The sequence below is a fragment of the Diprion similis genome, chromosome 1 (assembly GCF_021155765.1).
Source record: "Diprion similis isolate iyDipSimi1 chromosome 1, iyDipSimi1.1, whole genome shotgun sequence".
NCBI classification, from domain to species: Eukaryota; Metazoa; Arthropoda; class Insecta; order Hymenoptera; family Diprionidae; genus Diprion; species Diprion similis.
The window spans coordinates 1,997,142-2,024,311 of NC_060105.1; the positions used below are offsets into that span (position 1 = coordinate 1,997,142).

The 27,170-nt window shown below is 41.3% G+C and overlaps 4 protein-coding genes across 6 annotated transcripts; 2 read left to right on the plus strand and 2 right to left on the minus strand.

The window, feature by feature from the left end:
* Window positions 1–426: 426 nt before the first annotated feature.
* On the minus strand, window positions 427–6,413 carry LOC124405498 (nuclear factor NF-kappa-B p110 subunit). Of its 2 annotated transcripts, XM_046880442.1 has the most exons (19): window positions 6,321–6,403; window positions 5,994–6,138; window positions 5,087–5,233; window positions 4,853–4,998; window positions 4,573–4,736; window positions 4,334–4,475; window positions 4,072–4,213; window positions 3,893–3,997; window positions 3,616–3,727; window positions 3,239–3,363; window positions 2,960–3,151; window positions 2,761–2,834; window positions 2,449–2,688; window positions 2,255–2,378; window positions 1,929–2,173; window positions 1,679–1,834; window positions 1,413–1,514; window positions 1,073–1,309; window positions 427–997 (listed from the first exon to the last, which is right to left on the minus strand). In XM_046880442.1, exons 2-19 carry the CDS (start codon window positions 6,070–6,072, stop codon window positions 878–880), a joined length of 2,652 nt encoding a protein of 883 aa, XP_046736398.1. In that variant the 5' UTR covers window positions 6,073–6,138; window positions 6,321–6,403; the 3' UTR covers window positions 427–877. The 2 variants fall into 2 exon arrangements, with proteins under 2 accessions (XP_046736398.1, XP_046736406.1); XM_046880450.1 differs by lacking the exon at window positions 5,994–6,138 and having other exon boundaries at window positions 6,321–6,413.
* Window positions 6,414–7,354: 941 nt separating this feature from the next.
* On the plus strand, window positions 7,355–12,530 carry LOC124413447 (protein BCL9 homolog). The gene is made up of 8 exons (XM_046894059.1): window positions 7,355–7,738; window positions 8,460–8,785; window positions 8,851–9,068; window positions 9,157–9,427; window positions 9,556–9,902; window positions 9,975–10,431; window positions 10,536–10,737; window positions 10,815–12,530. The coding sequence occupies exons 2-8, from the start codon at window positions 8,467–8,469 to the stop codon at window positions 12,340–12,342; spliced, it is 3,342 nt and encodes a 1,113-aa protein (XP_046750015.1). The 5' UTR covers window positions 7,355–7,738; window positions 8,460–8,466; the 3' UTR covers window positions 12,343–12,530.
* A 270-nt stretch (window positions 12,531–12,800) lies between these two features.
* On the minus strand, window positions 12,801–15,333 carry LOC124404941 (lambda-crystallin homolog). The gene is made up of 6 exons (XM_046879479.1): window positions 15,159–15,333; window positions 14,258–14,445; window positions 13,944–14,152; window positions 13,539–13,696; window positions 13,221–13,363; window positions 12,801–13,159 (listed from the first exon to the last, which is right to left on the minus strand). Exons 1-6 carry the CDS (start codon window positions 15,194–15,196, stop codon window positions 12,930–12,932), a joined length of 966 nt encoding a protein of 321 aa, XP_046735435.1. The 5' UTR covers window positions 15,197–15,333; the 3' UTR covers window positions 12,801–12,929.
* On the plus strand, window positions 14,710–20,771 carry LOC124404934 (serine-rich adhesin for platelets-like). 2 transcript variants are annotated; one of them, XM_046879455.1, is made up of 7 exons: window positions 14,710–14,783; window positions 17,157–17,399; window positions 17,489–17,875; window positions 17,937–18,383; window positions 18,460–19,974; window positions 20,203–20,424; window positions 20,501–20,771. In XM_046879455.1, exons 1-7 carry the CDS (start codon window positions 14,723–14,725, stop codon window positions 20,635–20,637), a joined length of 3,012 nt encoding a protein of 1,003 aa, XP_046735411.1. In that variant the 5' UTR covers window positions 14,710–14,722; the 3' UTR covers window positions 20,638–20,771. The 2 variants fall into 2 exon arrangements, with proteins under 2 accessions (XP_046735411.1, XP_046735419.1); XM_046879463.1 differs by lacking the exon at window positions 14,710–14,783 and adding an exon at window positions 16,479–16,782 and having other exon boundaries at window positions 20,200–20,424.
* The last annotated feature ends 6,399 nt before the right edge of the window (window positions 20,772–27,170 follow it).

A 27,170-nucleotide genomic window follows, 5' to 3' on the forward strand; every position in this document is an offset into this window, starting at 1 on the left:
ATTACTTAAATTGTAAAATAAAATTCTGTATTTTCAATGTCATATGACGTAGATATACAATATTCCGTTAGAATATCAATGATACATTATTCATGAGATTGAATAATAGTATTTTTATCAAGTAAATTTCGGGACGAAACTCGGCCGAGTGTTTGTAAACATATCCTACAAATTTTTTTTCTTTCGCGTAAATACAAGTCATCATTTGGTTACATTGGAATACCGCTTACTAAAATCTTTTGATAATAACAGCGGCTTAACTTTTTTCGTACATAAATCGTACATGAGATTCGTACACTTCTTACATAATTAAAATGGTATATTTAATTACGAACGTTGGATCTGTAAATAAAAATGATAAGATACTTACATCATACATTTTATAATAAATGACAGGACTACATATTTTCAAGTTAAATGCAAATCATTTTGAAATCTTTTTCTATATATGTAGTAATAATAAGAGTTACAATAATGTTGTCATACGTTGACAGTAAAATATTTATACATACGGCTATTTTAAATAGTAAAATGATAATTTATCACTTAAAAGAAACATCGATTGGTTCGAAATCATAAAAACTTTGACAGACTATAAATAACTTTCAAAGTTCAATTTTTCAGTCCACACTCCGGCATATATAAATTTTACGTTTTTATTTAATTAACATATCTTGTTTCTGTACTTACACATGCGAAACCTGAGTGTATATACAATATTAGCACTGTTTTGTATTGTAATCAATTAATCAGTGATTTAGATTAATCGTGCGAAATTATAACAAACAGCATGTGGGATATGCTTTTATTATTATCTAAATAAGTTTTTGGAATAATTAGCTGATTTTAAAATAGCAATATGTTATTGATGTGAAATTTATTTTTTACTTGATGTATTCCGTCTCAAAATCATCTCATCAATTATATCAACAGCTTTAGTTTCATTTAATTCAACCAATAATGTTCGTAATTTCTCGACTGAAACTTCAGCTTGTATCTGAAAAATTAATACAATTTTTGCATATAATTCGAATGCCAAAACCAAAGATAAATAAAGTCATGAAATACTTACGTCCAAGTAGTTGAATAACATCCGCGATGGACTGACGGGGCCTGAAGATTTCAGCGAAGACTGCAAAAAATCATATCCCAAAGATGTGACGATTTTTTCCCATGCCTTTGACTCGTCGAGTATTGGAGCTAGAAGAGCCATGGATTTTTCGTCCAACAAACTACTGTCACTTTCCTCGGGTTCGTCCTCAACTTCTTCTTTTATTGTGATATTACTCGCAGAAAGCAATTGTAAGATCTGTAATAATTGCCGTGACAGTGAACCATTAGTGGGCTGTTAGAAGAGCCGTGTAATTTTTTACACGCACAAGAGCGTACAATTTTCCAGAGAACACAATTACCTCGGGTTTATTGGATGCGAGGTCAAACGAAGTTTGACCACTTTCTTGATCATCTTCATCATCCGATATTGCTTCATCTTTTACAGTTGTCATTCGCAACTCCTACAAATTGATCAACAGGACGAAATGAGAAGTTTTTTCATTTATACAATTAAAGTATATTTATCTACGAGGCCACGCGACATTCGAAGGGACAAGGTAATCTCATCGATTTTGACAGCCTAGTTGATGGCAAAAGATTTCTCAAAGAAAAAAAGTAAACTCACTTTTGACGAGTCGCGATTATGGTTAGGTATCGAGGGATTCGCTCCGTGATTCAGCAAAAGCTTACAAAGCTCCTCAGCTCGTTCGCCGGTGTTAACAACAGCACTGTGCAGTGCGGTATTGCCACTGAAATTCCGCCTATTTACGTCGATATTGGTCTGTAGAGAATTGACATACGAAGTGTTTAGAAGAAGCATAAAATAGATTTTCAACGACTATTTTTACCTCACAATATAAATTAACACCACCTACCTTTTTCAACAGGAATTCAACGATTTCTTTGTGGCCTCCTTCAACGGCGATGTGGAGTGCTGTACGTCCGTAAGACATATCAGTGCTGTTAACATCAACGCCAGCTTTGACAAGAGATTTAACAGCGTGTAGCGATCCGGCTTCAGCAGCTAGGTGAAAAGCGGTCCATCCAGCGTCATCTCGTGTTTCGATACTTATATTTCCTCCTTCTAATAGTGCGTCCACACAGTGGCCCGCCTCTGGTACTGTATGGGACATAAATAATCGATTAGTATACAACAATTACCACATTCGATGGGAAGAAATTATTGCATCAATTCACCCACTTTTGACCGCCCTGTGAAGCGGTGAAAAACCGTGATCATCGCACGCGTTCGCATCTGCTCCAAGCAAGAGCAGAGCCTTTGTTACTGCGGGTTGGTTTTGTTCTACGGCGTAATCTAGGCATGTCTAAAATATAGAACAATATTAGTGAATTGAAAATACAACATTTCCACGGATTTATTGTAATGAAACTTACACGACCAGAACTTGTTTGAGTGTCGACAACTTGCTTGAAATCCGGATAGTTTGCAAGTAACATTACAATATATTTGACCAAATTCAGTTGTCCGTGTCTTAGCGCGGAGTGGAGAGGGGAATCTCCATAGACTGTGCGCTCTTTGAGCAAAGCTAGTATGCGATCCTTTCCATTTGGATCACTTCCCTTAAGTATACTCCGAATTTCTCTTACAATATTTTCCGCAAACGAAATCTTTTCCTGAAACCATGTAAATATTATACAATTGTTTTTTCTCTATCGTTTTGAGCCGGCTAATTAAATGTGGCTTACTTTTTTTCTCAAGGGTCCATCGAGTTTTAATTCTTCATTGTCATTTACCAAATTCGACAGCAAATCCCGGTATTCTGTGATAAACACAGTTTTATACATTTTATATACAACTCATCATTTATTCACCATTTCTACTGATAGAAAAATCTTTGAAACATGTGAATATAGCAATAATGTGTCTCGGTGTTCAAGTATTCACCTCCATCATCCAAAAGATTCATAGAGAACTCCCGGAACTCGTTTGACGGGCACTGATCACTCAACAATTTCTTGATTTCATTTGAATTATGTACGTTGAAAGCAGATGCGGCTTCAGCTGATTGCATGCAATTGGTTGAGGGTAGAGTCCGCAATTCGGTACTTTCGCAAGACATGCGCTGCCTCTTCCTACCTGTTAATGAATCAGCACATGTCAATGCTTTTGACTGGGAATGAAAGTGAATATATTTGATATATATTGCTTGCAAATGCAACTTACCGATGCGGTTGTTTGGTTTATAAGTGAACTGTAAAGGGTCACTGGATTCTCCGTCAGTCGGTCTGCATAACTTTACAAAAACTTCTTTCGGTTCAGTTATATCTTTGTCTTTATACGGTGGCGTTCTGAAACACAAGTGATATATTTACAAAATGAATATACCGCATTGTTCCAATTAAAAGCCAACCCTCAATTATCAGATAGTAGTTCAGGGTGTTTTTCTTAGTTACCTGTACATAAGACTGGTACACATATAAAAAAAAAGAACTATTTTGGCGAGTGCTGTCAATGATAACAAAAACCTTGGCTTATATTTAGAACTTGACGGTAATATTCTATCAATATTTAATTTGTAGTAATTGAGTGTTCATACTGACCGAAACACTATCGCGTATTGATGATGTACATCTAATTCTGTGAAGTGGCCTAAAGCGCTCCAAATTTCTACATCATTTTCATCCATTTCGAAGAATTTGATTACGATATTTTCTGTAACATAGAAACGAGAATTTGAATATATATGTATATAAATATATATATAAAAAACAATAATATTAATTCGATTAATCTTTCAATTCAGAATTTCATTCACTTCAATTTCTACACTATTTTGATTACAACTACAGGATGAGTTATATAAGTGACGATATTTACTTTTTCCCACTTTTTCTACCAGCATGAAAACTTCCTCGTTACCGTCACACGATCCTGCAGTTTTGTCTATTCTGCATATCTTGAGCTCTCCCGTAAGGGCACTTTCTGTAACAAAAAAAAGTAGCAATAAAAAAAAATTCTGGTATCCAAATGATAAATGAATGGTTACTTTTACTCACTGAGATTATTAATTGGGTTCGAATACACCGGTTCTGTGATAGGACAAAGTACACCATTAGCATTTGGGGCAAATGCTTGAAAGCATAATGCGACACTGTTCAGGCTCATCCATTTTTGAGCAGATTCTGCTTCCATTTTAATCTTTAACAGAAATTTTGCGTTTAATGTTGAGTAAACTAATTCAAGGAAATAATTTTGCGTGCAGAATAACATAATAAAATGTGTCGGTAATGTATTATTATACAATTGTAAATGTACTACCGTTGCTTCCTTGCAGGTGCTCAGTGATGTGACATTAACATTTTTGCGTTTTTCTTCTTCTAAAGCAATAATTCTTTTCTTTTTAACAAGCTCATCTTTTATGTGCTTTTTAGCAGTGTGGATGATCCCCATTCCATGGAACCTAGATTCAAGAGTAAGTTTTATTAATACACACTCTAACAATAACGAAGATAAATACTATTGTTCTTAAGAATAAAAAAATCCAACTGTTCACTTACGAGACTGTAAAACCTTGTTCAGGTGAAACCTTTTGCTCGTGCGGATCATCTTCGTCTGAATTGCCGACCCGGCGTACCAGACGATGAGCGTGCGGTCCCCTGCGGTCTGGATCTGCCGTTACAAGGGTACAGCGAATAACTGCGCTGCCTGGATAATTTTTTAGCTAGAACATCAGTGAAAGAGTTATAATTAGTTTATGACAAAGATGAGGAGGGCAAAAACGATCAATTCCAATATTTCCTCAGGCACATGCAATGCAACTTTATTATTTTTTTATACCTCAACAGTAGGTGCTTGCTTCTTGCGACTGTTGGAGCTGTTAGCGCCAGCAAGGCTCCCATGAGTTCCCATCATCTCTGATTTGTAACGGAACCGAAACTTGTCAATCGGCTGTTCGATAATTTTTATGTACCGGTCTTCCAACACTGCGAAGGTACAATTACAGCAATGTCATCACATTTCGATAAAATATTATGAAACCAATGAATTAAATAGCCAAAAAGATATACATACTCGTGCCCGTCACATTATTCAGTGTGAAGTACGACATTGTGTGGTTTGGCGATTCTAATATGGACATCGGTGACGGACTGCTGGTGGTCAATTGTGAATCCACTGAGCTGTTGCTCGGACTCAACAAGCTTAGATTATTCATCATAACTGCACAAAAACAGATCAAATAATTCTAAAATTTTTGCATCAAGATATCATTTGATTTCGTACAAATCATAGGCAATTTATTTGAAATTGTTGTTGATAAATCAGTCGATGTAAACTTGTATATACAACATATGACAATATCAGCAGTAAACTAATCGCTAAGGTATATCGAAGTACACTTTGTCTTGTCTGATTTGTGGTAATTGTGATTTTATGATATTGAACTAATAGAATCATGGGTCTCAGTACCTGTATTATTGGGCCATCACTTATTACTGAAATAATGAAACGCAACCCTGCGTCTAAATCACATAACAAAATTGTACAATTTGTACTCTAACAAAGTCCAAGATGGTAACCCAGGAATTATTAAGAATTTGTTAGCACGATCATATATGCCATTGTGTGGATGCATATGGTGAAGATATTTCTGTATTCAGGAAATGGTTTTCATATACATGTCAGATTAGAACAAATGCAGATTTTTATCAATCATGCAAATTAAACTGAAGTTAGAGCTTTGTTCTAAATTTCAGCAACGAATCCCAGCAGAAATATTCAAGTAACATGATATTAAACATTGGCTGAAAACATAAGAGGTTTTGAGTAACGAAACGAGTTTCAAGTTCGTATAACCCGAAGCGAAATTGATGGAAATGAATGAATAAAGAGAATGAAATTAGGGAATGGTTGCAAGATTGGACCCAGTAGCGTCGTGAAAATATGATAAAAAATCTGAAAAATAATTTCAGCTAATTACCATCAGGAAACTGACAAATCTGTTCCTCCTGTTGATTATAGTTCTGGAAGACGTCCCAGCTTTCGTAAACTTCCGGCATGTTTATTTGGGATTGTTTGTCTTTGTGGTTAATTGTAATTGATACGCGAACGCGGCACCGATTGCACTACATATAATCGAAAGAAACTGCGTCGTTTACACCGTTTATCCACGACACAAAAAAAACGTGAGCTATTCCCTAGGCGCATGAGCGCAAGGTAGAAACGAAACTAACGCGGTGATTATTTTTAACGAAAGAAAAGATGCCCGATTTGACTTCAACTTTACAGACTTGAATGTGGTACTCACCGTTTATCAACTAACTAATATTTTCCGCATACGTCAACGACATAACCTTGATTCTGCACTCCGGGTTCTTCCCCGAGGATACGGACCAATCAGCTCGCTTCGATTCCCTCCATTTTGGTCACGTGGTACGGGGAGCGATTTCCAAGAAGGACGGGGGAATTCCCCCATCCTTCTTGATCTTGTGTCCACGCAGCCAGGCGCGCGCACATGATGCGTGTTCAAATTTATTCTTGGTTGTGTGCGCGTGCATTCGATGAGGCTTCCCGAGGTAAGGCATAAAGGCAACGGCACACTCCGGTCATATTTATGACTAATTAAATAGTCACGTGGTACATGCATGGTTTGTAATGATTTTAGATGGAATAATAAACCGCGCTGAAGTTGCTTGACCTAATATAATCATATCTAAGCTCATGATCAACCGCGAAAAATTATAGATAGAATAACATATTTTTTTTACAATCGTTACAAAATGAATTCATGAATTGAAATATTGGGAAATTAATTAGATATGTACGATTGACTTTGAAAAGAATTTACTTTTAAAACCGAAAATCAGCCAACCCGCAACCCTTGACAAAAGTGACCATTAATTAGTGGTATGCATGTCAAACGTCATACAACGTTGGTTTGTGTACAATACATTTTTTATAATTTCATTTTCCTCACATTTTCTTTGACTTTATTGCGTATCAGTAGAACTTAAGAAGAGATTTCATAACCAATGCACAAGATAATCTCGATGAATCATAAGGCGCTGAAAATAATGAGCTGTAAATGATATTCCACGAACTTGAGCATGTCTATTGTTATGAATTTTCTGCACAGTTTTACGAGGAATTTATTGCCAGTATTTTCAACCACGCAGAAATGATTATTGGAAGTAAGAGTAATGAAAATGTTGGAGTGTCGAAAACCGTTGCGTTCGATTTTTGAAAGAAAATTTTTTGCAACCGACTTCTAGTAAGGGTGCCCCACTACTGTGATTCCTAGAATCGGTCGGTTCGGCTACCCCTAATGAGAGGATTACCCATTACCCTATTGGCCAAATTTGGGGTTCCAGTTTATCCCCTCCCGGAGACCCCGCCAATGACAAGACGTTGGGCTAACCCAGGTCTAAAACCACATGCATACCTGTTGGGTAGACGGTACCCGAGAGCCGAGGTTTTCAGTTTTTGTGTCAACGGTTACCGCGGCGGTTGTGTACCCCGACCGTGTGAAAATAAACTTATACGTCTCAATTTCGGGGCTTTATTTCTTTTACAATAATAATTACACCTTTCTTATACGTATTTTGATATTATCAGGGAATATTAATTACATATTTTTAATAATTCACTACATATCAACGAAATCATCCACATATGTATCTACACATAAATACCATAAAAAACTCTCACGGTCGATAAATGTCAAAGGTACGTTACCCTTGAAGTCACGTGTTTACAAACAGATACAACTTGCTGTGTGAATTTGATTTCTATACTGTTTCAAAGGTGACACATTTTCGTGGAATAAACCTATATCATACATCTTGATTCCTGAAATTAATTCTATGCATAATTCATCAAACAATTTCGCAAGGATTACTGAGTTCAATCAATCATGTAGATGTAATGAGATGCTTAAATTAATTGTCAGCGAGGTGAAAAATTACAAGGATTCATGAAGAACCGTCCCTATCAGTCCAAAATAAGTTTTACAATGATTGTTGTTACCGCTTCCTTATTAGAAGCATGTGTATCAATCAATTTGTGTACAACCTGTTGACGTTGTCGTTTCAATTAAACTCCTTCAATTAAAACAATTAAATAAAATTATTTATTTCCAACTACTAAATTCCGGCCACATTATTGACTTGAAAAGTGGGACTCGATATTTTTTGCAACATTGTGCGTGGACGTCAGAACAGAGATTATTTATGAAAATAATTATGGAAGTATAATAAAAATAATTGCCGAATATTTATTCTATATTAGCAATGATAGCAAAAATTCACGTGATAATCAATTGATATGTGCACAGCTAAATTTTGAAACGTCGCTGAAATTATTTCTTCCGCTTATCAGGTCAAAAAAGTTAACATTATCATTGAGTCGGAAGTAAATTAAATTTCCCGCCCACGTTTGACATTTTCAGCTTGGCGATGATTCACAGGTCACGGGGTGCGAAAATGAAATCAGAAAAAAAAGTCAACGACTTGAATTGCGTGCAGAAAATAATCTTGAAAGAAGAGCCATGTGCAGATTCTTGCAAGATGAGTGAAAATAGTTCCAGCGGTAACAACATAGAAAGGTCTGATGAAGATTCCAAACACTGCGTCAGAGAATCATGCGGAATTTCTGGAAACTCAAGTGGAGATAAAAAAATTAGAAAAAGCACAAACAGAACGAATAATCAACAAGTGTTGATTCCAAAAAAAGAAGAAAACGGTGCTTTTCCTTGTAGTTGCCAATTATCCAGTGGTAAGTGCCTACCATGTCTAATTTGCAATTTTTAATATCGCGTCGTTCAATCTTTTCTTTATAAGAACCCTCTGCGCCGAAGCCGGATTCCAATACGCTCGGGGGATGGTATGATCGCGATGGTTCTGATATAGGGGAATCCCAATTCATGCAACAACAGAGTCGGATATTTGTTTTCTCTACGATGATGGCGAATAAAAGTGCCGAAGCTGTTCTGCGAGGCCAGTTTTCATCAATTGTAGCTTACCACTGTGCACAAACGGGGACAAAACACTTTCTCGAGGTATGATTATGGAGTTTTTTTTTCCAAATGTTACATTATCCGCAGAGTATCGCAAAAGTGTTTCGTTCTTCATTTTTTTCCACCTCAGAAACATCCAAGCAAGGGAAACAAGGCTGAACAACCTCCTGAATGGCTTACTAACTTCAATGCTCCTACGGACAGTCAAAAAAATCAACAAACCTGCTCCAACAGCTTGACCCGCCAAACTCCAGAATTGGCAGATCAAAATCTGAGTCGTTCACCGTTTCGGAACGAACAGTCTGCAACTAACTCTCGAAACTCGAACAGTGAAAAATCCTTAGGTAATACCATATATGGTAATACCGAATCATCGATCGACGATACCATCAATAATGTAGGTATGTACGTGTGGCTGAAGTTTGAATTTGTTGTCTATCTGAATATCCAGCTCTATCACCACATTACGTGCTTACAGGGTGTAAATTTAATTTGTAAATTTAAAACATTCGGCTTTTATTTGATCCAGTGAATTCTCTGCCCAGTCCCCATTCGGTCGGCGACAATGTTTGCTCAAGTCCTAGCAGCTTGCAGCCTTCGTTGCACGGAGTCAAAGTACCCGACGAAAATTTGACTCCGCAACAACGTCAGCATCGAGAAGAGCAGTTGGCCACGATACGAAAGATGCAAATTTTACTATTTTCCGATCGGAAGGAAGAGACCGATGGATCAGCCTTGGCCTCAGCGCAAAGCACTCAGCCGCAGCCATTCGGACATAGTGGCGAAAATTCGTCATCCGACAATTCCCTGGATGAGATTGCGTCCAGTGTCGACTGGGACAAGATTCAAAGCCAGCTTTTCGAGCCGAAGGCTAAGGTAAAGTAATATTTGACATTTTCTTGGATCGAATGAAAACATGTTTGAGCCCAAACTAATAACGCCGTTCAGGTAGCGGCTGACAATTTTACTGCAGTGACATCGAATGATGGAAGTCTAACAGCCAGTTCAAGAGGTCAGGGCCCTCCGCCCCCTTACCATCAATCAACGAGACCAGCGAGCGTGCCTATCACCTTGCAAAGTTCAAACCCATCGTCCCCTAACAACCCAACCAGCACTTTATCTCTCCCCTCACCTCGCGGCTACTCAGGTGTCAATTCACCAGCCGATTGCGGCAGGTATATTCCCTCCGTTAGCCAAAGGTCAGGATTCTTACCAGCAGAGAGTCCGATTACTCAGGAGCCCCCGAATTCTGACGCTGGCAATGCTCGCCCCACTATTGGCAAACCTTTCAACTACAGTAACCCTGGAACACCGGCGTCTTACCCGCACCTTATGGCATTCAGTCCTGGTCCAACTTCGACGCAGGAAGACTCCATCGACTTTTCATCTGGCCATTCACCGAGCGGTAAGTTCACTGCAAGTTCATTCGCATATCGAATATAAGTCATTCGAAATTCTGAATGTTTAATCGTCTCTTCCCTTCTCTCATATGTCCGTTTTGATTCACAGTGGATGACATACTCTGTCAGACTTTACAATCGGTCAGTCAGGAACAGCGGGAGAAAGTTGGGTCTGCTGCGGGTACCAAGGAAGCAAATCTGATGCCAGTGCCAGTCCCCCAACAAATACAATACCTCAATACGTTCCAGGACCAGGAGCTGAACATACAAAAGCAGCCGAACACAAGCCTGAAAGATACCAACTCGTCTTCGTAAGTGCATCAAATTTTCATAAGAGTGATAATAGTTGGAAATGAGGTGATCATTGAACAATTTACTCCTCTTCCAGTAACACCGGCAAAACCCGAATGCTGTCAGATACCGATAGCAATCAATGCTCCACAATCGGCATGTCGGAGGTGGCGAGTCCTCTGACGGAGACGAGTGATCGTGGATTCGCCGGTCCACTCCTGAGCCCTCGGACTCCTCGTACTCCCACAAGTAACCCGGGGTACAGGGGCTTCGAATCTTCGACCACCATGCAGGCTGGCAATGGGAAAATGCCGAGCAGTCAGAACAGCCCAGTAACACCTTACGGCCAAAGTCTAATTGACGGCATGGGGCGGTCGAGGGCAGTACCGGAATCTCCGAAGCCGCAGAACTCTTCTCCTTCCTCGAACAAAAGGCAGTCAAACGAGCCCAAAACCCCATCGCAGTCGAGTGCTCCGGACTTTTCCGGCAGCGGTAGAGACCACATGCACATCAGAGGGGAGCACGAAAACCTTCCACTTAACCCGAACATCGTCAATGGCTGTCAGCTGAATACTCCGGGGTCCGTAAGTACGGGCCATTTCGACCCGATCACATCACTGGCTCAAATGAGCCAGCTACTAGCAAACGGTACACCAAACAGCAAACCGGGCGAGAGGTGCTCCAGAAAGCCGGTCCGCATGCCAACGCAGAAGCTCCCGCAGGGCTGCGCGAATCCCATGCAAAATATGAACGCCCCATCGTCGGAAGAGGAGTATGGGGATTCCACCAAGTGCACCAACTGCATACCAGCCGGATATAACCCGGCTCCTGCACCCAGGCCTGCAGGAAACTTGGGGATTCCCAACAGAGCGCCGGGTGACCGTACGATTGGATATGCCGCAATGCGTCCGGCCTCGACTTGCCACGGGGAATCCCGCGGCGTACCCAGATTAGCAGATCCCAGCAACACACGCACAAATGTTCATGTGAAACCCGGGGCTCCCAACACGATCCAGTACCTACCGGCTGCGAAGCCAAATCCTTGCCAAGGAGGCCCGAGGCCTCCACCGAGCCTCGACTTCCTCCAGGGATTCGTGAACCCCCAGAATCAGCGCTTCCTGCCCAGCAACCCACAAAATTTGCAGAATTTTTATCCGAGGGTTGGGAGGCCTCAGAGGCCGACTGGCTTTCAGCCTGGAAACTACCGTCAAATGCGACCACCCATGCATCAGGCACAGAACCTCGCGATGCACGTGCGGCCTGCCGGTTTGTTTAGCGGAAGTCGGGTGGATTTTGGCAACAAGCAATTCGGCTGTGACGTTATGCCGAATCAGGCTAACCAGCCGCAGATGTATAATGTGCCTGGGAACCCGGGTGTCGTCATGCGGATAAGGCCGCGGGGGCCTAGTCATCCAATACATCCGAATATGGAGATGGCTAGTGGCGGCTTTAAAGGCGGCCCGCTTATCGCTGGCGCCGTTCCACCTACATCAGACCCTAACTACGCCCAGCAGTATCATAACTTTCAACAACAGCTGTACGCCACTGGCACCAGGCCCACTAATCCCCATCATCCCAACCTTCATCAAGGAACAAGCTGTCCTTCCTTCCTGCCAGAACGGTGATCACACTGCTGCTTGGTAGGTGAAATTTTTTCTCCTTTGTCCAGTGAAATTTCATTTTAGAAATCATTCTCCCTAGCCCATAAAATGAGGCACTTTTTACGATGAGAGACACGACGAACAAGAATTTTTTGCATGACTTGTAAATATTAAAGAGTACAAATTCAGACGTTTAATAAAAATCTTGAATATCAATTTAAAAAATGACTAATGTTTAGCGAAAACAATTTTTATTTCTCTGTGTACATGCATTCTGTGTAAGGCAGAACCTTATAACCATTATATTTATATTCTAGCACTGAAATCACGCTGTTGATCTCCCAGCACAATCATACTTGTATCTGCACTCGCTTCCGTTCGCACTGATATTAGGCCGACAATTTAAAAATAAATATAAAACGAATGCGTGATGCAAATATATTTTTATTTACATGGGGTCTAATTGAAAATCAGTCGACATGAAATGAATGAAATCCAAGAACAAAATAAAAAGTATAAATTGTGAAAACAATCTTTAAACGTGAAACCGTATAATCGCTTTGAAAATTGTTTCTTTTGTCAATGTCACGCGTGAAATACTATCAGAAAAATTATTGACTGTCCTTCCATTTACTGTCAAGCTCTTTTTTCAGTATCGAAAGCTTGGTCAGAGCTTCGTCACGCCACGCTCTTCTGGCTGGCAGTTTATCGATGGGAGTGATTGCGTTCAGTTGGTTGGAAATCTTGTCGGCGACTTCACCCTCGAACTTAGGAACGGCTCCCATCGTCATACTGACGCTGTATATGGTGTTTTTGTAGGTTTCACAGTATTTCTTCATTCCTAAAGCGCGAAAATTTTATTATCACTTGTTCTCCTTTAGTCAGATTCCTGGTAAACTCACCCTCAGCGTTCAGATGAGCCGTTTCAAAGGCGCCCAAAAACGCGTATCTCATGCCAAGTCCTTCACTCATCACCAAGTCCATATCCTTCACGTCCAAAACACCGTCAGCCACCATTCGCCACGCCTCGTTCAAAATCGCGTATCTGCGTTCAAATATATGTTCATTGGACGCGATTTATTCATCAAGAGTGTAGACAAGAATCAGATTCCTTCCGATAAATTATTACATAGGACTTCTACTTATCTCAGCGGGTAATTCGGACAGGTATCTTTTATTTCTGGCAATTAAGCACTGCGGTTATAACCATTGGTACTCACTGTATTCTGTTGAGCGCAAATCCGTCGACTTCACGGCTGAGCGAAACGGGTGCCTGACCAATTTCGGTCATGATTGCTCGTGTTGCAACTGCAATTTCTGGACGAGTCCATGGAGAGGGTACGATCTCTACGAGGGGCACATAGTATGGTGGATTTACCTGAAATAAATGCGTTTAATTACCGTCCTGCATGTTGTTCTAAATGTTTCAGGTCACGATGGCGTATCTTGTAAAGTGCACTCAGCCAATCGTTGAGATTAAATTGTAAACATTCACTATCTTCTCACGTTGTTTCAACAGAGTTGATAAACCAGTATTACATCAGTCGACGATTTATTTATCGCCACGTTATCATTCAAGTTTGATTGCAACGTCGAAAAATTAAAAATACAAGAGAAATGCTTACGGGATGGGAAACAATGACTTGATTCCGGTGTTTCATCTTTTCGGAGAAGAGTGAGGGGCGGAAAGTGGACGTCGAAGACGAGAGAATGGTCTTGTCGTCAACGACCTTGTCTAGATCAGTGTAGAGCTTGATCTTCCAGTCCAGCTTTTCGGGAATGCATTCCTGGACAAATTTGGCATCCTTGACGGTGTCTTCCAGGCTAGTCGAACCTGGTTGAAAAAATTTAATTCGGTGTTAAGTACCTTCCGGAGATGGCTGAACTGGCACGCAAGTGGTCAACCCTCCTACTATGTATGTTGTGACACTACACTGACCTTTAATGGCTTTGAACTGACTGTCAGCGTCCAAATTTCCGCGCAAGAGGCCATTGCTCTGCAGAGTGTCGAGTTGCTTACGAATGTCTTCTAGAGCATTTGTAATCTGTTGCTGAACAATATCGTAGATGGTTACTTGGTAGCCAACACCAGCGAATAGCATTGCCCAACTACGTCCAATCAGGCCACTGTAATGAAATCGAAGTTGATAGAATTTTAATATAAGAACATGTTATGGCCTTGTTTCAGCTTCAGCTGCCAGGTATTCGAATTGACGGTCAGCAGATCTTTCTTATAATGAACGTCTAAGAAGGTTTATTTACTAATTATCAGTCTGGGCGATGGAAAGGATCCTCCAAGCTGAAATGAAAAATCAGAAAGTCTGAATTTTTACCGACATGATCGACGAGGGACCATTGCCCTGTATCAAACTGGGTGACCTAAATCACTTGACAGCCAAGTCTCATGCTGAGACCGGGTTTTGGATCGTTGGAATACAGTTCAAAATGGAAATGGTGTAATGATTGTTGGAAAATGTACAGCCATAGGTAAGTGATTTGAGAATACCAAACCTGCCGTTTATTTTCTTTTATTTCCCATTTCATACACCTAGTTAGCGTTGGCTTTAAGCGCTGTTCAAGTAAGTGCCAGGTGAATGGGTATCTCGAGTAATAAGTAAGATACGATACCATGTTACGCAACGCGATTCCGACTTCCCTTTTCAAACGACTAGCACAATGCGAGCTCTGACAACATGTTGACTGCTATCAGTGTTACGCGTCACACGGACAGTCCTCAGGTACAATACTTATTAACACGAGACGCGGTTCCGAGCCACTCGTTGAGCCGAGACGTAGCAAATGGAGGAGATTATTCCGTCACTATAATTAGATGCACCTACCTTCCGATGATTCCAATCTTTTCAGTTTTCGAAGCCATATTTCTTCGGAAATAGTGGAAACGGGCTTCTCGGATAATCACTTGGAGGATCAGTCAGTATCGTGGACGGACTAGACTCGCGGAATTCTTTACGCGACTGGCGTCGCTACACCGCGAATCTGTATATATATATACACGGTGATGTGTTAAAGCGGCTGCAGACCCCGTTTCCACCACTTCTGCGCAGTGTTTCATACACTAGGCAGCACCGCACATGAAAGACCGAAACTCGACACAACTGGGCCTGCCAGCGTTGTATGTAACTGATTCCAGCATATAAATGTTTTTTCATTTATTCGTTGTTCGTCGGGTTTGTTTCCTTACGTCAGTTCCACTGCATGCAGATACTCGTTTTTTCGTTACACCATCGATGAAAAGAAGCCTCTCAAAATTTAAATATTTGACCGTATCAGCACGGATCGTTTTGGTTTTTGGTGTTGCATAAACTTTGCTCATAAACTTGAGGTCGATTGGTGACGGAGATTTCTTATCTAAAATGAGTTCTAAATTCGTAAAATACGTAAGTCTTTCTTGTGAAATATCACCATTTTATGATTGCAAATTAAGAATATTCAAGTACATATATATATATCGCGCAAGGTCTTCCAGGTTATCTTGAGACTCAATGTGCTGTTAATTTAATATAGCATTTATAAATGTGGATAACTCAAGACGAATCGCAAATGGGAATATTATTTTTCACAGGCTGCTTAGCGCTACTATAACGTTGAAGCCAAACAAGCCGCCTCGACGAAACTTTCACTTTCAATTTATTCCGCTCGATAGTTAATTTGACAAGTCTTTTTTTTATTTATAAAAGAGCGAGAGTTTCGTGCTCTCTTACTCGTTTTTGAAATTTTCTTTTTTTGCCAAAAAGTATACATGTCTTGGATAACGCGTTACTGCGAAAAATGTGATCATACGACACAGCCAGCTCTCTAATTTTTAATATTAGGTCAGGTTTAAAAACCAAAAGCATGTAACGAGTTCACATAGCTACGCTTGGATATCTCCTGTAGTATATCTGCTGTTATTGTAGCGGATTGTTTTTTCAATACATTTGATATGGAAACACTCTTGATAATGTCTTACATAATATCCTCGCCTCGTGCAGTTCGGGTTGCTTCCACATCGACCGATTGCCGACCGAACAACAAGATTACTACAGCGTATAAATATACATTCATTCTATATATTCAAATCAGCTGTTCAGAAAAAAATTGACCTTGAGAAATCGAAGCAATGTGACAAATTCCGAGGTAGATATACTTGCATCAAATAATTGAATGAGAAAAGTAAGGGAACAGGGTAGAAGCTGAACGACCAGTCGCATGTCAATTATTCACCTCAAACTATTGTTTTATAAACAAACTTTATTTTATCGTATGAAATCACGTTTTCGTTCATCTCGATACGTGGACGTCCAATAAGTTTTATACGTTCATGTTTAACACGAAATGGTCCACCGTGGGAATTTGAATTCAATCACGTCAGTTAAACACGATCGAGGAAATTAACCGTAAACGGATGCTGCGGAACGATCATGTTGAACTGCCAATGGCTTCTATGCCTTGTCGTCGTACTAGGTATGAACATATTTTACATTTCCGTAAAACGAATCGGCATATTTGCTAATCCCCACATGCCGTGGCAATCATGAGAAAAACTCAATGATCTCCAAAATTATAAATTAAATAATCAATGTACAGTTCGGTTGGATGTTGTTATCGAAACTCTGTATATTATGATAATTGCCGTCTGACTGATAATAATATGTTATAATTACGTTGTTCACGAGATATTGTATGAGCCATTCCATAATAAATCGATCACCCTCCAAGCAATGATGATATTGAAGCAATTTTATTTAGGTGAAAAATTCAGTCAAACAATTTTCATGATCTCGCATATTCGAGAAATTCAACCCAATAACTGTTCATCCTTCCTGCATCCGATTTAGGGCTATCAGCGCGTCGAGCATCATCGATGAATGAGCAGCCAGCTCACGGGAAGAACTATTCCCAAAAATCAAGGGAAAATGACGCGATCCCTTTACTGAATGCGGATTCAGACAGCAAAATGCGACCAGCTGAGGAGCATGCAGAAGAAGATAATCAGGATCAAGTGCGGCCTGCGAGTCCAGGTGTTACCACTATTGACCTAGCAGCAAATTCAACAAGTATAAACGGGAGCGCCACCTTCGGTGAAGACGAGTTTATTTATTCACCAATTCATCGGAACAATGACTTATTGTTAGTAAGGACTAATTTTCTAATAACTTTCCGGTTTCAGTATCAAACGTCGGGAAACTGGGTTCTACCCACGATCAATCGCACTCGAAGCGACACTCGCGGCGGTCGAAATTGTACCGAAGAGAAAGCAAAGTGAAGTCGCGTGGAAGTTTGACGAAGAACAATGCTGCGAGTCCGATTCAGACACTCTCCGGCATTGAAAAGTCTGGCGGTCTATATCAGGATCCCCCCCGGGGCCCAAAACGGAACAATGGATTAGCCAAACTCTTGGACTCCACCTCAAAAACGTCCAACACCACATCGGCGCCGAATTCTGTCGTTGTGAGCCGCAATGATTCAACTCCGTCCACTCTTCTTTCTACAGATGAAAACAAAGTTCTTCGAGATAAATCATCAGACGAGTCCTCCAAACTAGCTAAAGGATCAGGTGCGTCAACCAGTTTTTAACGAACGTGGATTGAATATCACGCATTAAAACACCGCTTTAGGTTCGACTGAAAATTGGTTCAACTTCTCCTCGTCGTCATCGTCGTCAGCGGAGTCTACGATTAACGAAACTGCGTCATCCGTCGAGCTGATGGCGTTCGGATTCGAAAGCGCTGAAGAGTTTCGCAGGTCTGCTTCGACAACTTCAAGTCACGTGGCATCTTCATCAATTGCGGCGATTCCTTCGTCTTCCACAACGACAGGATTAGCGACTCAAGTCTCGGATCGATCTTTTGACATGTCGAAATCCAATTCTGGTCGCCCATTCAGTGTCGAGATGATCAATCGAAGTCAACCGGTGCAGAGAGCTGCGAAACAACGTGATGTAGACGATAATGGTTTTGTATACAGTGTTCACTCGGAGGAAAATCGAGATGTAGCCCGTGAAACCAACGAATCGTTTACCTCGACTAGAACGCCTGGCGATAACCTGACGAAGGATCATTCAGGTGAAATATTCATAATCAGAATTTTCAATCTACTTAGTAAAATAACCAACTCTACATTTACATTCTGTGTTCTCAGGAATTTCGACAACAAGAGGAAGCGATTCGTCTACGTTGGAAACCTCCTATAATACGAGCTCGAGAATTTCGGTGGTTCGTAATGGGTCAGATACCGATTCCGTCGCTGAAAGTGCAAAGAATTCGAGTCACGACAGACCTGACTTCAACGGATATTCATTGAGCTCAGTGAATGATAGTTTGAATCGATTGACTCTCTTGAAGGTAGCCGATACTCTGAAACACATTGATTCTCGAGAAGCTCGTCATTCGTATGCTTACAGTAATTCCACATTCTCTGAAATCTCGGACGATGCCTCGCCAAAACTCCAAACTGAGTCTGTAAAGCTTTTGCAGCCTTCGTTAGGAGCTGGACTGCATTCGCCGAAACGTAACGATACTGAGCTTAAAGCAGCCGACGATTCATTCGCATTGCCGATACGGATGTCGATCGATGGGCCCCTGAAATTGACGATTCCTTTGAACATTGAGACGATGGCCAAGGCTGGCACGAGCGACAATTCAGCAGAAAAGAACGTGGAAGTTCCACGTCAGTTGAAAACATCAGCAACGACTTCTAGTGGTCCTTCTTTGCCGGAGATTGTATCCAAAAAGAGAAACGCTGATCACGGACCCCTCGATTTGGACCAGTATCTATCATCGAAATGCACCCCGGGTTCTTCGACTGAGCGGTCGGAAAACGTCCGGAGAGTCGATAAGGAAACCCTGGTTGATGGACAGCGTACTGGTGCTGTGACGCTCGCAGTTCCTGAAAGCAGCATTTCCAAACTGGAACACTGTTTGACGCGGTCCTCTTCGTCAGCGATGCCCCGTGATTTGATTAACGATCCTGAACGCCGCCTCGAGGCTCTTGTGGCGTCAATTATTCCCGGCAATCCCGAGGAGAGAGAAGAAGCCGATACGACGTTTGCACTAAATCGAAGTCACGACGAAGATGCTAAAGCTAGCCAACCGGCCTATTCCTCTCCTGAACGCCGAGGCCCCCAAAGTTTACCTGACTCGGACGTGATTGTTTTGGAAAGTTTCGAGCCAGTAGTTAGCGAGTTAGTGACTGCTCTTGAAGAAGTTGTCGATGTTGATAATTCCCCAGGGTTCATAGGCCTCGAAGAACACTGCAACACGTCTTCATTTAATGTTTTTATACCGTCTGTAAATTCCCGTGAAATTGTCGCCAGGGCAATAGAAGATGATCCTAGCTCACTGGTTCCGAAGCTCAATGAGCCAGTGGCGAGGTTTGAAACGCAGAATATCACGACGGAAGACAGTCTCTACATCATGGAAGGCTTTGGTTTGTTCAAAAACAGTCCTGAAGATGTTTCCGAACTCGAGGAAGAACTCGATCGAAGGAGGAGCGCTACCTTGGACTATGCCGAGACGGAAGGATACCTGGCATATTCACCACCCGGTGATCGTGCCCCAGGACTGAAAGTCATCGATGAGATCGAGTTAAAAGCCAAATTGCCAGTCAAGCAAGAATCACTGGTTGCCGATGTCCTGTGGAATCGAAATTTCGGAGGTAACACATGATACGCTTATTTGGTCATTTGTACTTTGGAATACAATATGCGAATTTGACACTTCGATTTCAAGGTGCAAAATATTTTAGTGAAACTTAAATTACGTAGATTTATTTTAATCTCATGATCCAATCATAATATTTAGGATACTATTTAATACGTTGAAAAGTATTTCACGATGAAAATCACTGCTTAACTTGAAACGGTGTTATTATTTTCCTCAGAAGAAATGGACGATCTGTGGTGGCTGGACGATGAAACTGGAAATGCAATTAGGAAATCCGTCCAAAATAGGGATGCACAGCAGAAAAGTTTATTTAACCCGAGTAAATATCCTGCAACGCTAAGAGATGTCAATGAAGTTCGATCTCCTGTCAACAGCCTTTTAATACGAGAGAATATGACTGAAAAAAGTACACGCCATTTCTACGTACTGCCAACAATTTATGGTGAGTATGGAGTAGGAGCGTAAATACATTAATATATTTACATGAAATATGACCCCGATAAATTGAACGATTGCAGTTTTAATCGGAATGTGTGTCATCATCGTGGGATGCAGCATCTGGTACAGCAAGAAACGTGTGAAGAGACGGTCAAACTTGCCTAAACTCAAGTACTTCGTTCCGCAACGGCAAGAGACCACGGAGGCCATTGTATGAGATAAAGTTTACGATACTCGTGCATACGATTTTTTTATTGATGAATTGTTAGGTGATACAGATGGAGTTTTTTTTACCAATGAAATACATAATGTTGTACAGGAGGTATAGAATGATCCTGGTAATTCCTATGCAGCTGTAGTTAGTCGAGGTTTCAAAATGTGTCGTAAATAAGATAGATGAATTGACATCCTCTGAACGGAAGTTGACAACATGGCCAGTGAAAAGAGAATCGAATCACCAAATCTGTGAAGTGAAGGAGACGAATATGCGCATTTAGACAGTGCAGTTCAAGCCAGTTGACTGCAGAGACGTGGAACCCGTGGAACTACGCGCGCAATTGATTATGAACGCAAAATAACGTTAATAACCGCGTCTGCGTGACTTGGTTCTAGCGTTTGTGTAAGGAGTGATGATAATATACATAGCTTCTAGATGAATTAATTTCGATATTTTTCAAAATCTGTACACAATGTAATAAAAAAGTGAAAAATATAAATATAACCTTGCATTTATTCAAGCCCAGAACTTTTCGCCTCGAAATAGTTTGTAATGACCCTTCACAGACTACTTGGACCCTCAGGGATGCAATAAAAACATCTACAGAGTGTAGGATTACCAGTAGAGGAATTAGAAAGAAGATTTCTCGTTTTCCGAATGTGAGTCTTGATCCATTGCTCGCGGCGTATTCAGAATGTGCGCAATCGATTCTTCTCGCAAAAATACGTCGATATAGTGCATCAGGAAATTAACTCCAGCATTTTTGACATGCGTCAATGTTTTGACCAAACATCCAAGCGGGTGGGTTTGGTTTAGTTTAGTTTTCTTGCCGTCGCTGCCATAAGTAATGGAGCATGTCTCCATAGGCCATTAATGGCTTGTGCGAAGCATAGGAGAGAACTATTCCCCGATGTGCGCCTGAAGCCGACTTAGAATGTTAATTGAAAAAACCCGCATTCGCGAAAAGTACAAAAAAAAACAGCAGGGAACCTTGCCCGAGCGTAGCCGGAACCGATTCAGAATCACCGACCGGCAACTCAGCGCCTGAACGGCGTGGCCCGTCTTACACTTTTTGCGAGTTGCCGCTCGGGGCCTCATTAATGGGCCGGGGACTTCAACCTGAGTCCTCCCACTCCGGAGGCTCGTGTGCTAGCACCTGAGGTGGTACAGTCGATAGCATGGTTAGCCTTGCGTTTTTGGAGGGCAAAATCTTTTGTGTCGACATCGATTTGTTTGACAATTGCTTGGATGAATAGGCCCCAGGAACACAGAAAACGTGGCAGAATGGCCATAGCGCCAACATCACAGAATTCGCAACTGAAGGACCACCGGCAGAGAAATGACGAAATACAGACTATTGTTCTTTGGCTGATACTTTTGAAACGTTGCGTATTGAGACAGCGCTGGATCGATTCCTCTCGCAAAATTACGTCGGAAAAGTAACTCGAAGGATATAGAGCAGAACCTTTCGGAATCGGCGAAATTTTCGCCAAAGATCCGAAGGGGTTGGCCTTGCTGTTTTGCTCATTTTTGGAGCCGAAAATTTGTCGTCTTCGAATCGATTTGTATGACCATCTCTGGAGTAATTCGACCCCCAGGAACTCAGAAAACACATCAAAATAAGCGTAGGACCAGCAGCAGAGAAATGACGATGAAAATCATGAGTTTGTCGGCCGTAACTTTTCAGCTATCGCTCGCAGCGTATTGGGACTTTGCTCAATCGATTCCTCTCGCAAAATTACGTCGGAATAGAGCCTGAATGATTTTATTGCAGCACTTTCCAAAGTCTTCGAAATTTTGGCCGGCAATCCAAAGGGGTTAGCCTTGCTTTTTTGCTCGTTTTTGGAGCCGAAAATTTGTCGTCTTTGAATCGATTTGTATGACCATTTCTAGAGTAATACGACCACCAGGAACTCAGAGAACACATCAAAATAAGCGTAGGACCAGCAGCAGAGAAATGACGAAGAGAATCATGAGTTTTTCGGCCGTAACTTTTCAGCTATCGCTCGCAGCGTATTGGGACTGCGCTCAATCGATTCCTCTCGCAAAATTACGTCGGAATAGGGCCTGAATGATTTTATTGCAGCACTTTCCAAAGTCTTCGAAATTTTGGCCAAAAATCCAAAGGGGTTAGCCTTGCTTTTTTGCTCATTTTTGAAGCCGGAAATTTGTCGTCTTTGAATCGATTTGTATGACCATTTCTAGAGTAATTCGACCCCCAGGAACTCAGAAAACACATCAAAATAAGCGTAGGACCAGCAGCAAAGAAATGACGATGAAAATCATGAGTTTTTCGGCCGTAACTTTTCAGCTATCGCTCGCAGCGTATTGGGACTGCGCTCAATCGATTCCTCTCGCAAAATTACGTCGGAATAGGGCCTGAATGATTTTATTGCAGCACTTTCCAAAGTCTTCGAAATTTTGGCCAAAAATCCAAAGGGGTTAGCCTTGCTTTTTTGCTCATTTTTGAAGCCGGAAATTTGTCGTCTTTGAATCGATTTGTATGACCATTTCTAGAGTAATTCGACCCCCAGGAACTCAGAAAACACATCAAAATAAGCGTAGGACCAGCAGCAGAGGAATGACGAAGAGAATCATGAGTTTTTCGGCCGTAACTTTTCAGCTATCGCTCGCAGCGTATTGGGACTGCGCTCAATCGATTCCTCTCGCAAAATTACGTCGGAATGGGGCCTGAATTATTATATTGCAGCACTTTCCAAAGTCGTCGAAATTTTGGCCAAAAATCCAAAGGGGTTAGCCTTGCTTTTTTGCTCATTTTTGAAGCCGAAAATTTGTCGTCTTTGAATCGATTCGTATGACCATTTCTAGAGTAATTCGACCCCCAGGAACTCAGAAAACACATCAAAATAAGCGTAGGACCAGCAGCAAAGAAATGACGATGAAAATCATGAGTTTTTCGGCCGTAACTTTTCAGCTATCGCTCGCAGCGTATTGGGACTGCGCTCAATCGATTCCTCTCGCAAAATTACGTCGGAATAGGGCCTGAATTATTATGTTGCAGCACTTTCCAAAGTCGTCGAAATTTTGGCCAAAAATCCAAAGGGGTTAGCCTTGCTTTTTTGCTCATTTTTGAAGCCGAAAATTTGTCGTCTTTGAATCGATTTGTATGACCATTTCTAGAGTAATTTGACCCCCAGGAACTCAGAAAACACATCAAAATAAGCGTAGGACCAGCAGCAAAGAAATGACGATGAAAATCATGAGTTTTTCGGCCGTAACTTTTCAGCTATCGCTCGCAGCGTATTGGGACTGCGCTCAATCGATTCCTCTCGCAAAATTACGTCGGAATAGGGCCTGAATGATTTTATTGCAGCACTTTCCAAAGTCGTCGAAATTTTGGCCAAAAATCCAAAGGGGTTAGCCTTGCTTTTTCGCTCATTTTTGAAGCTGAAAATTTGTCGTCTTTGAATCGATTTGTATGACCATTTCTAGAGTAATTCGACCCCCAGGAACTCGGAAAACACATCAAAATTAGCGTAGGACCAGCAGCAGAGAAATGACGAAGAGAATCATGAGTTTTTCGGCCGTAACTTTTCAGCTATTGCTCGTAGCGTATTGGGACTGCGCTCAATCGATTCCTCTCGCAAAATTACGTCGGAATGGGGCCTGAATTATTATATTGCAGCACTTTCCAAAGTCGTCGAAATTTTGGCCAAAAATCCAAAGGGGTTAGCCTTGCTTTTTTGCTCATTTTTGAAGCCGAAAATTTGTCGTCTTTGAATCGATTCGTATGACCATTTCTAGAGTAATTCGACCCCCAGGAACTCAGAAAACACATCAAAATAAGCGTAGGACCAGCAGCAAAGAAATGACGATGAAAATCATGAGTTTTTCGGCCGTAACTTTTCAGCTATCGCTCGCAGCGTATTGGGACTGCGCTCAATCGATTCCTCTCGCAAAATTACGTCGGAATAGGGCCTGAATTATTATGTTGCAGCACTTTCCAAAGTCGTCGAAATTTTGGCCAAAAATCCAAAGGGGTTAGCCTTGCTTTTTTGCTCATTTTTGAAGCCGAAAATTTGTCGTCTTTGAATCGATTTGTATGACCATTTCTAGAGTAATTTGACCCCCAGGAACTCAGAAAACACATCAAAATAAGCGTAGGACCAGCAGCAAAGAAATGACGATGAAAATCATGAGTTTTTCGGCCGTAACTTTTCAGCTATCGCTCGCAGCGTATTGGGACTGCGCTCAATCGATTCCTCTCGCAAAATTACGTCGGAATAGGGCCTGAATGATTTTATTGCAGCACTTTCCAAAGTCGTCGAAATTTTGGCCAAAAATCCAAAGGGGTTAGCCTTGCTTTTTCGCTCATTTTTGAAGCTGAAAATTTGTCGTCTTTGAATCGATTTGTATGACCATTTCTAGAGTAATTCGACCCCCAGGAACTCGGAAAACACATCAAAATTAGCGTAGGACCAGCAGCAGAGAAATGACGAAGAGAATCATGAGTTTTTCGGCCGTAACTTTTCAGCTATTGCTCGTAGCGTATTGGGACTGCGCTCAATCGATTCCTCTCGCGAAATTACGTCGGAATAGGGCCTGAATGATTTTATTGCAGCACTTTCCAAAGTCTTCGAAATTTTGGCCAAAAATCCAAAGGGGTTAGCCTTGCTTTTTTGCTCGTTTTTGGAGCCGAAAATTTGTCGTCTTTGAATCGTTTTGTATGACCATTTCTAGAGTAATACGACCACCAGGAACTCAGAAAACACATCAAAATAAGCGTAGGACCAGCAGCAGAGGAATGAAGATGAAAATCATGAGTTTTCCGGCCGTAACTTTTCAGCTGTCGCTCGCAGCGTATTGGGACTGCGCTCAATCGATTCCTCTCGCAAAATTACGTCGGAATAGGGCCTGAATGATTTCATTGCAGCACTTTCCAAAGTCTTCGAAATTTTGGCCAAAAATCCAAAGGGGTTAGCCTTGCTTTTTTGCTCATTTTTGAAGCCGAAAATTTGTAGTCTTTGAATCGATTCGTATGACCATTTCTAGGGTAATTCGACCCCCAGGAACTCAGAAAACACATCAAAATAAGCGTAGGACCAGCAGCAAAGAAATGACGATGAAAATCATGAGTTTTTCGGCCGTAACTTTTCAGCTATCGCTCGCAGCGTATTGGGACTGCGCTCAATCGATTCCTCTCGCAAAATTACGTCGGAATAGGGCCTGAATGATTTTATTGCAGCACTTTCCAAAGTCGTCGAAATTTTGGCCAAAAATCCAAAGGGGTTAGCCTTGCTTTTTCGCTCATTTTTGAAGCCGAAAATTTGTCGTCTTTGAATCGATTTGTATGACCATTTCTAGAGTAATTCGACCCCCAGGAACTCAGAAAACACATCAAAATAAGCGTAGGACCAGCAGCAAAGAAATGACGATGAAAATCATGAGTTTTTCGGCCGTAACTTTTCAGCTATCGCTCGCAGCGTATTGGGACTGCGCTCAATCGATTCCTCTCGCAAAATTACGTCGGAATAGGGCCTGAATGATTTTATTGCAGCACTTTCCAAAGTCGTCGAAATTTTGGCCAAAAATCCAAAGGGGTTAGCCTTGCTTTTTCGCTCATTTTTGAAGCCGAAAATTTGTCGTCTTTGAATCGATTTGTATGACCATTTCTAGAGTAATTCGACCCCCAGGAACTCAGAAAACACATCAAAATAAGCGTAGGACCAGCAGCAGAGGAATGACGAAGAGAATCATGAGTTTTTCGGCCGTAACTTTTCAGCTATCGCTCGCAGCGTATTGGGACTGCGCTCAATCGATTCCTCTCGCAAAATTACGTCGGAATAGGGCCTGAATTATTATATTGCAGCACTTTCCAAAGTCGTCGAAATTTTGGCCAAAAATCCAAAGGGGTTAGCCTTGCTTTTTTGCTCATTTTTGAAGCCGAAAATTTGTCGTCTTCGAATCGATTTGTATGACCATTTCTAGAGTAATTCGACCCCCAGGAACTCAGAAAACACATCAAAATAAGCGTAGGACCAGCAGCAAAGAAATGACGATGAAAATCATGAGTTTTTCGGCCGTAACTTTTCAGCTATCGCTCGCAGCGTATTGGGACTGCGCTCAATCGATTCCTCTCGCAAAATTACGTCGGAATAGGGCCTGAATGATTTTATTGCAGCACTTTCCAAAGTCGTCGAAATTTTGGCCAAAAATCCAAAGGGGTTAGCCTTGCTTTTTCGCTCATTTTTGAAGCTGAAAATTTGTCGTCTTTGAATCGATTTGTATGACCATTTCTAGAGTAATTCGACCCCCAGGAACTCGGAAAACACATCAAAATTAGCGTAGGACCAGCAGCAGAGAAATGACGAAGAGAATCATGAGTTTTTCGGCCGTAACTTTTCAGCTATTGCTCGTAGCGTATTGGGACTGCGCTCAATCGATTCCTCTCGCGAAATTACGTCGGAATAGGGCCTGAATGATTTTATTGCAGCACTTTCCAAAGTCTTCGAAATTTTGGCCAAAAATCCAAAGGGGTTAGCCTTGCTTTTTTGCTCGTTTTTGGAGCCGAA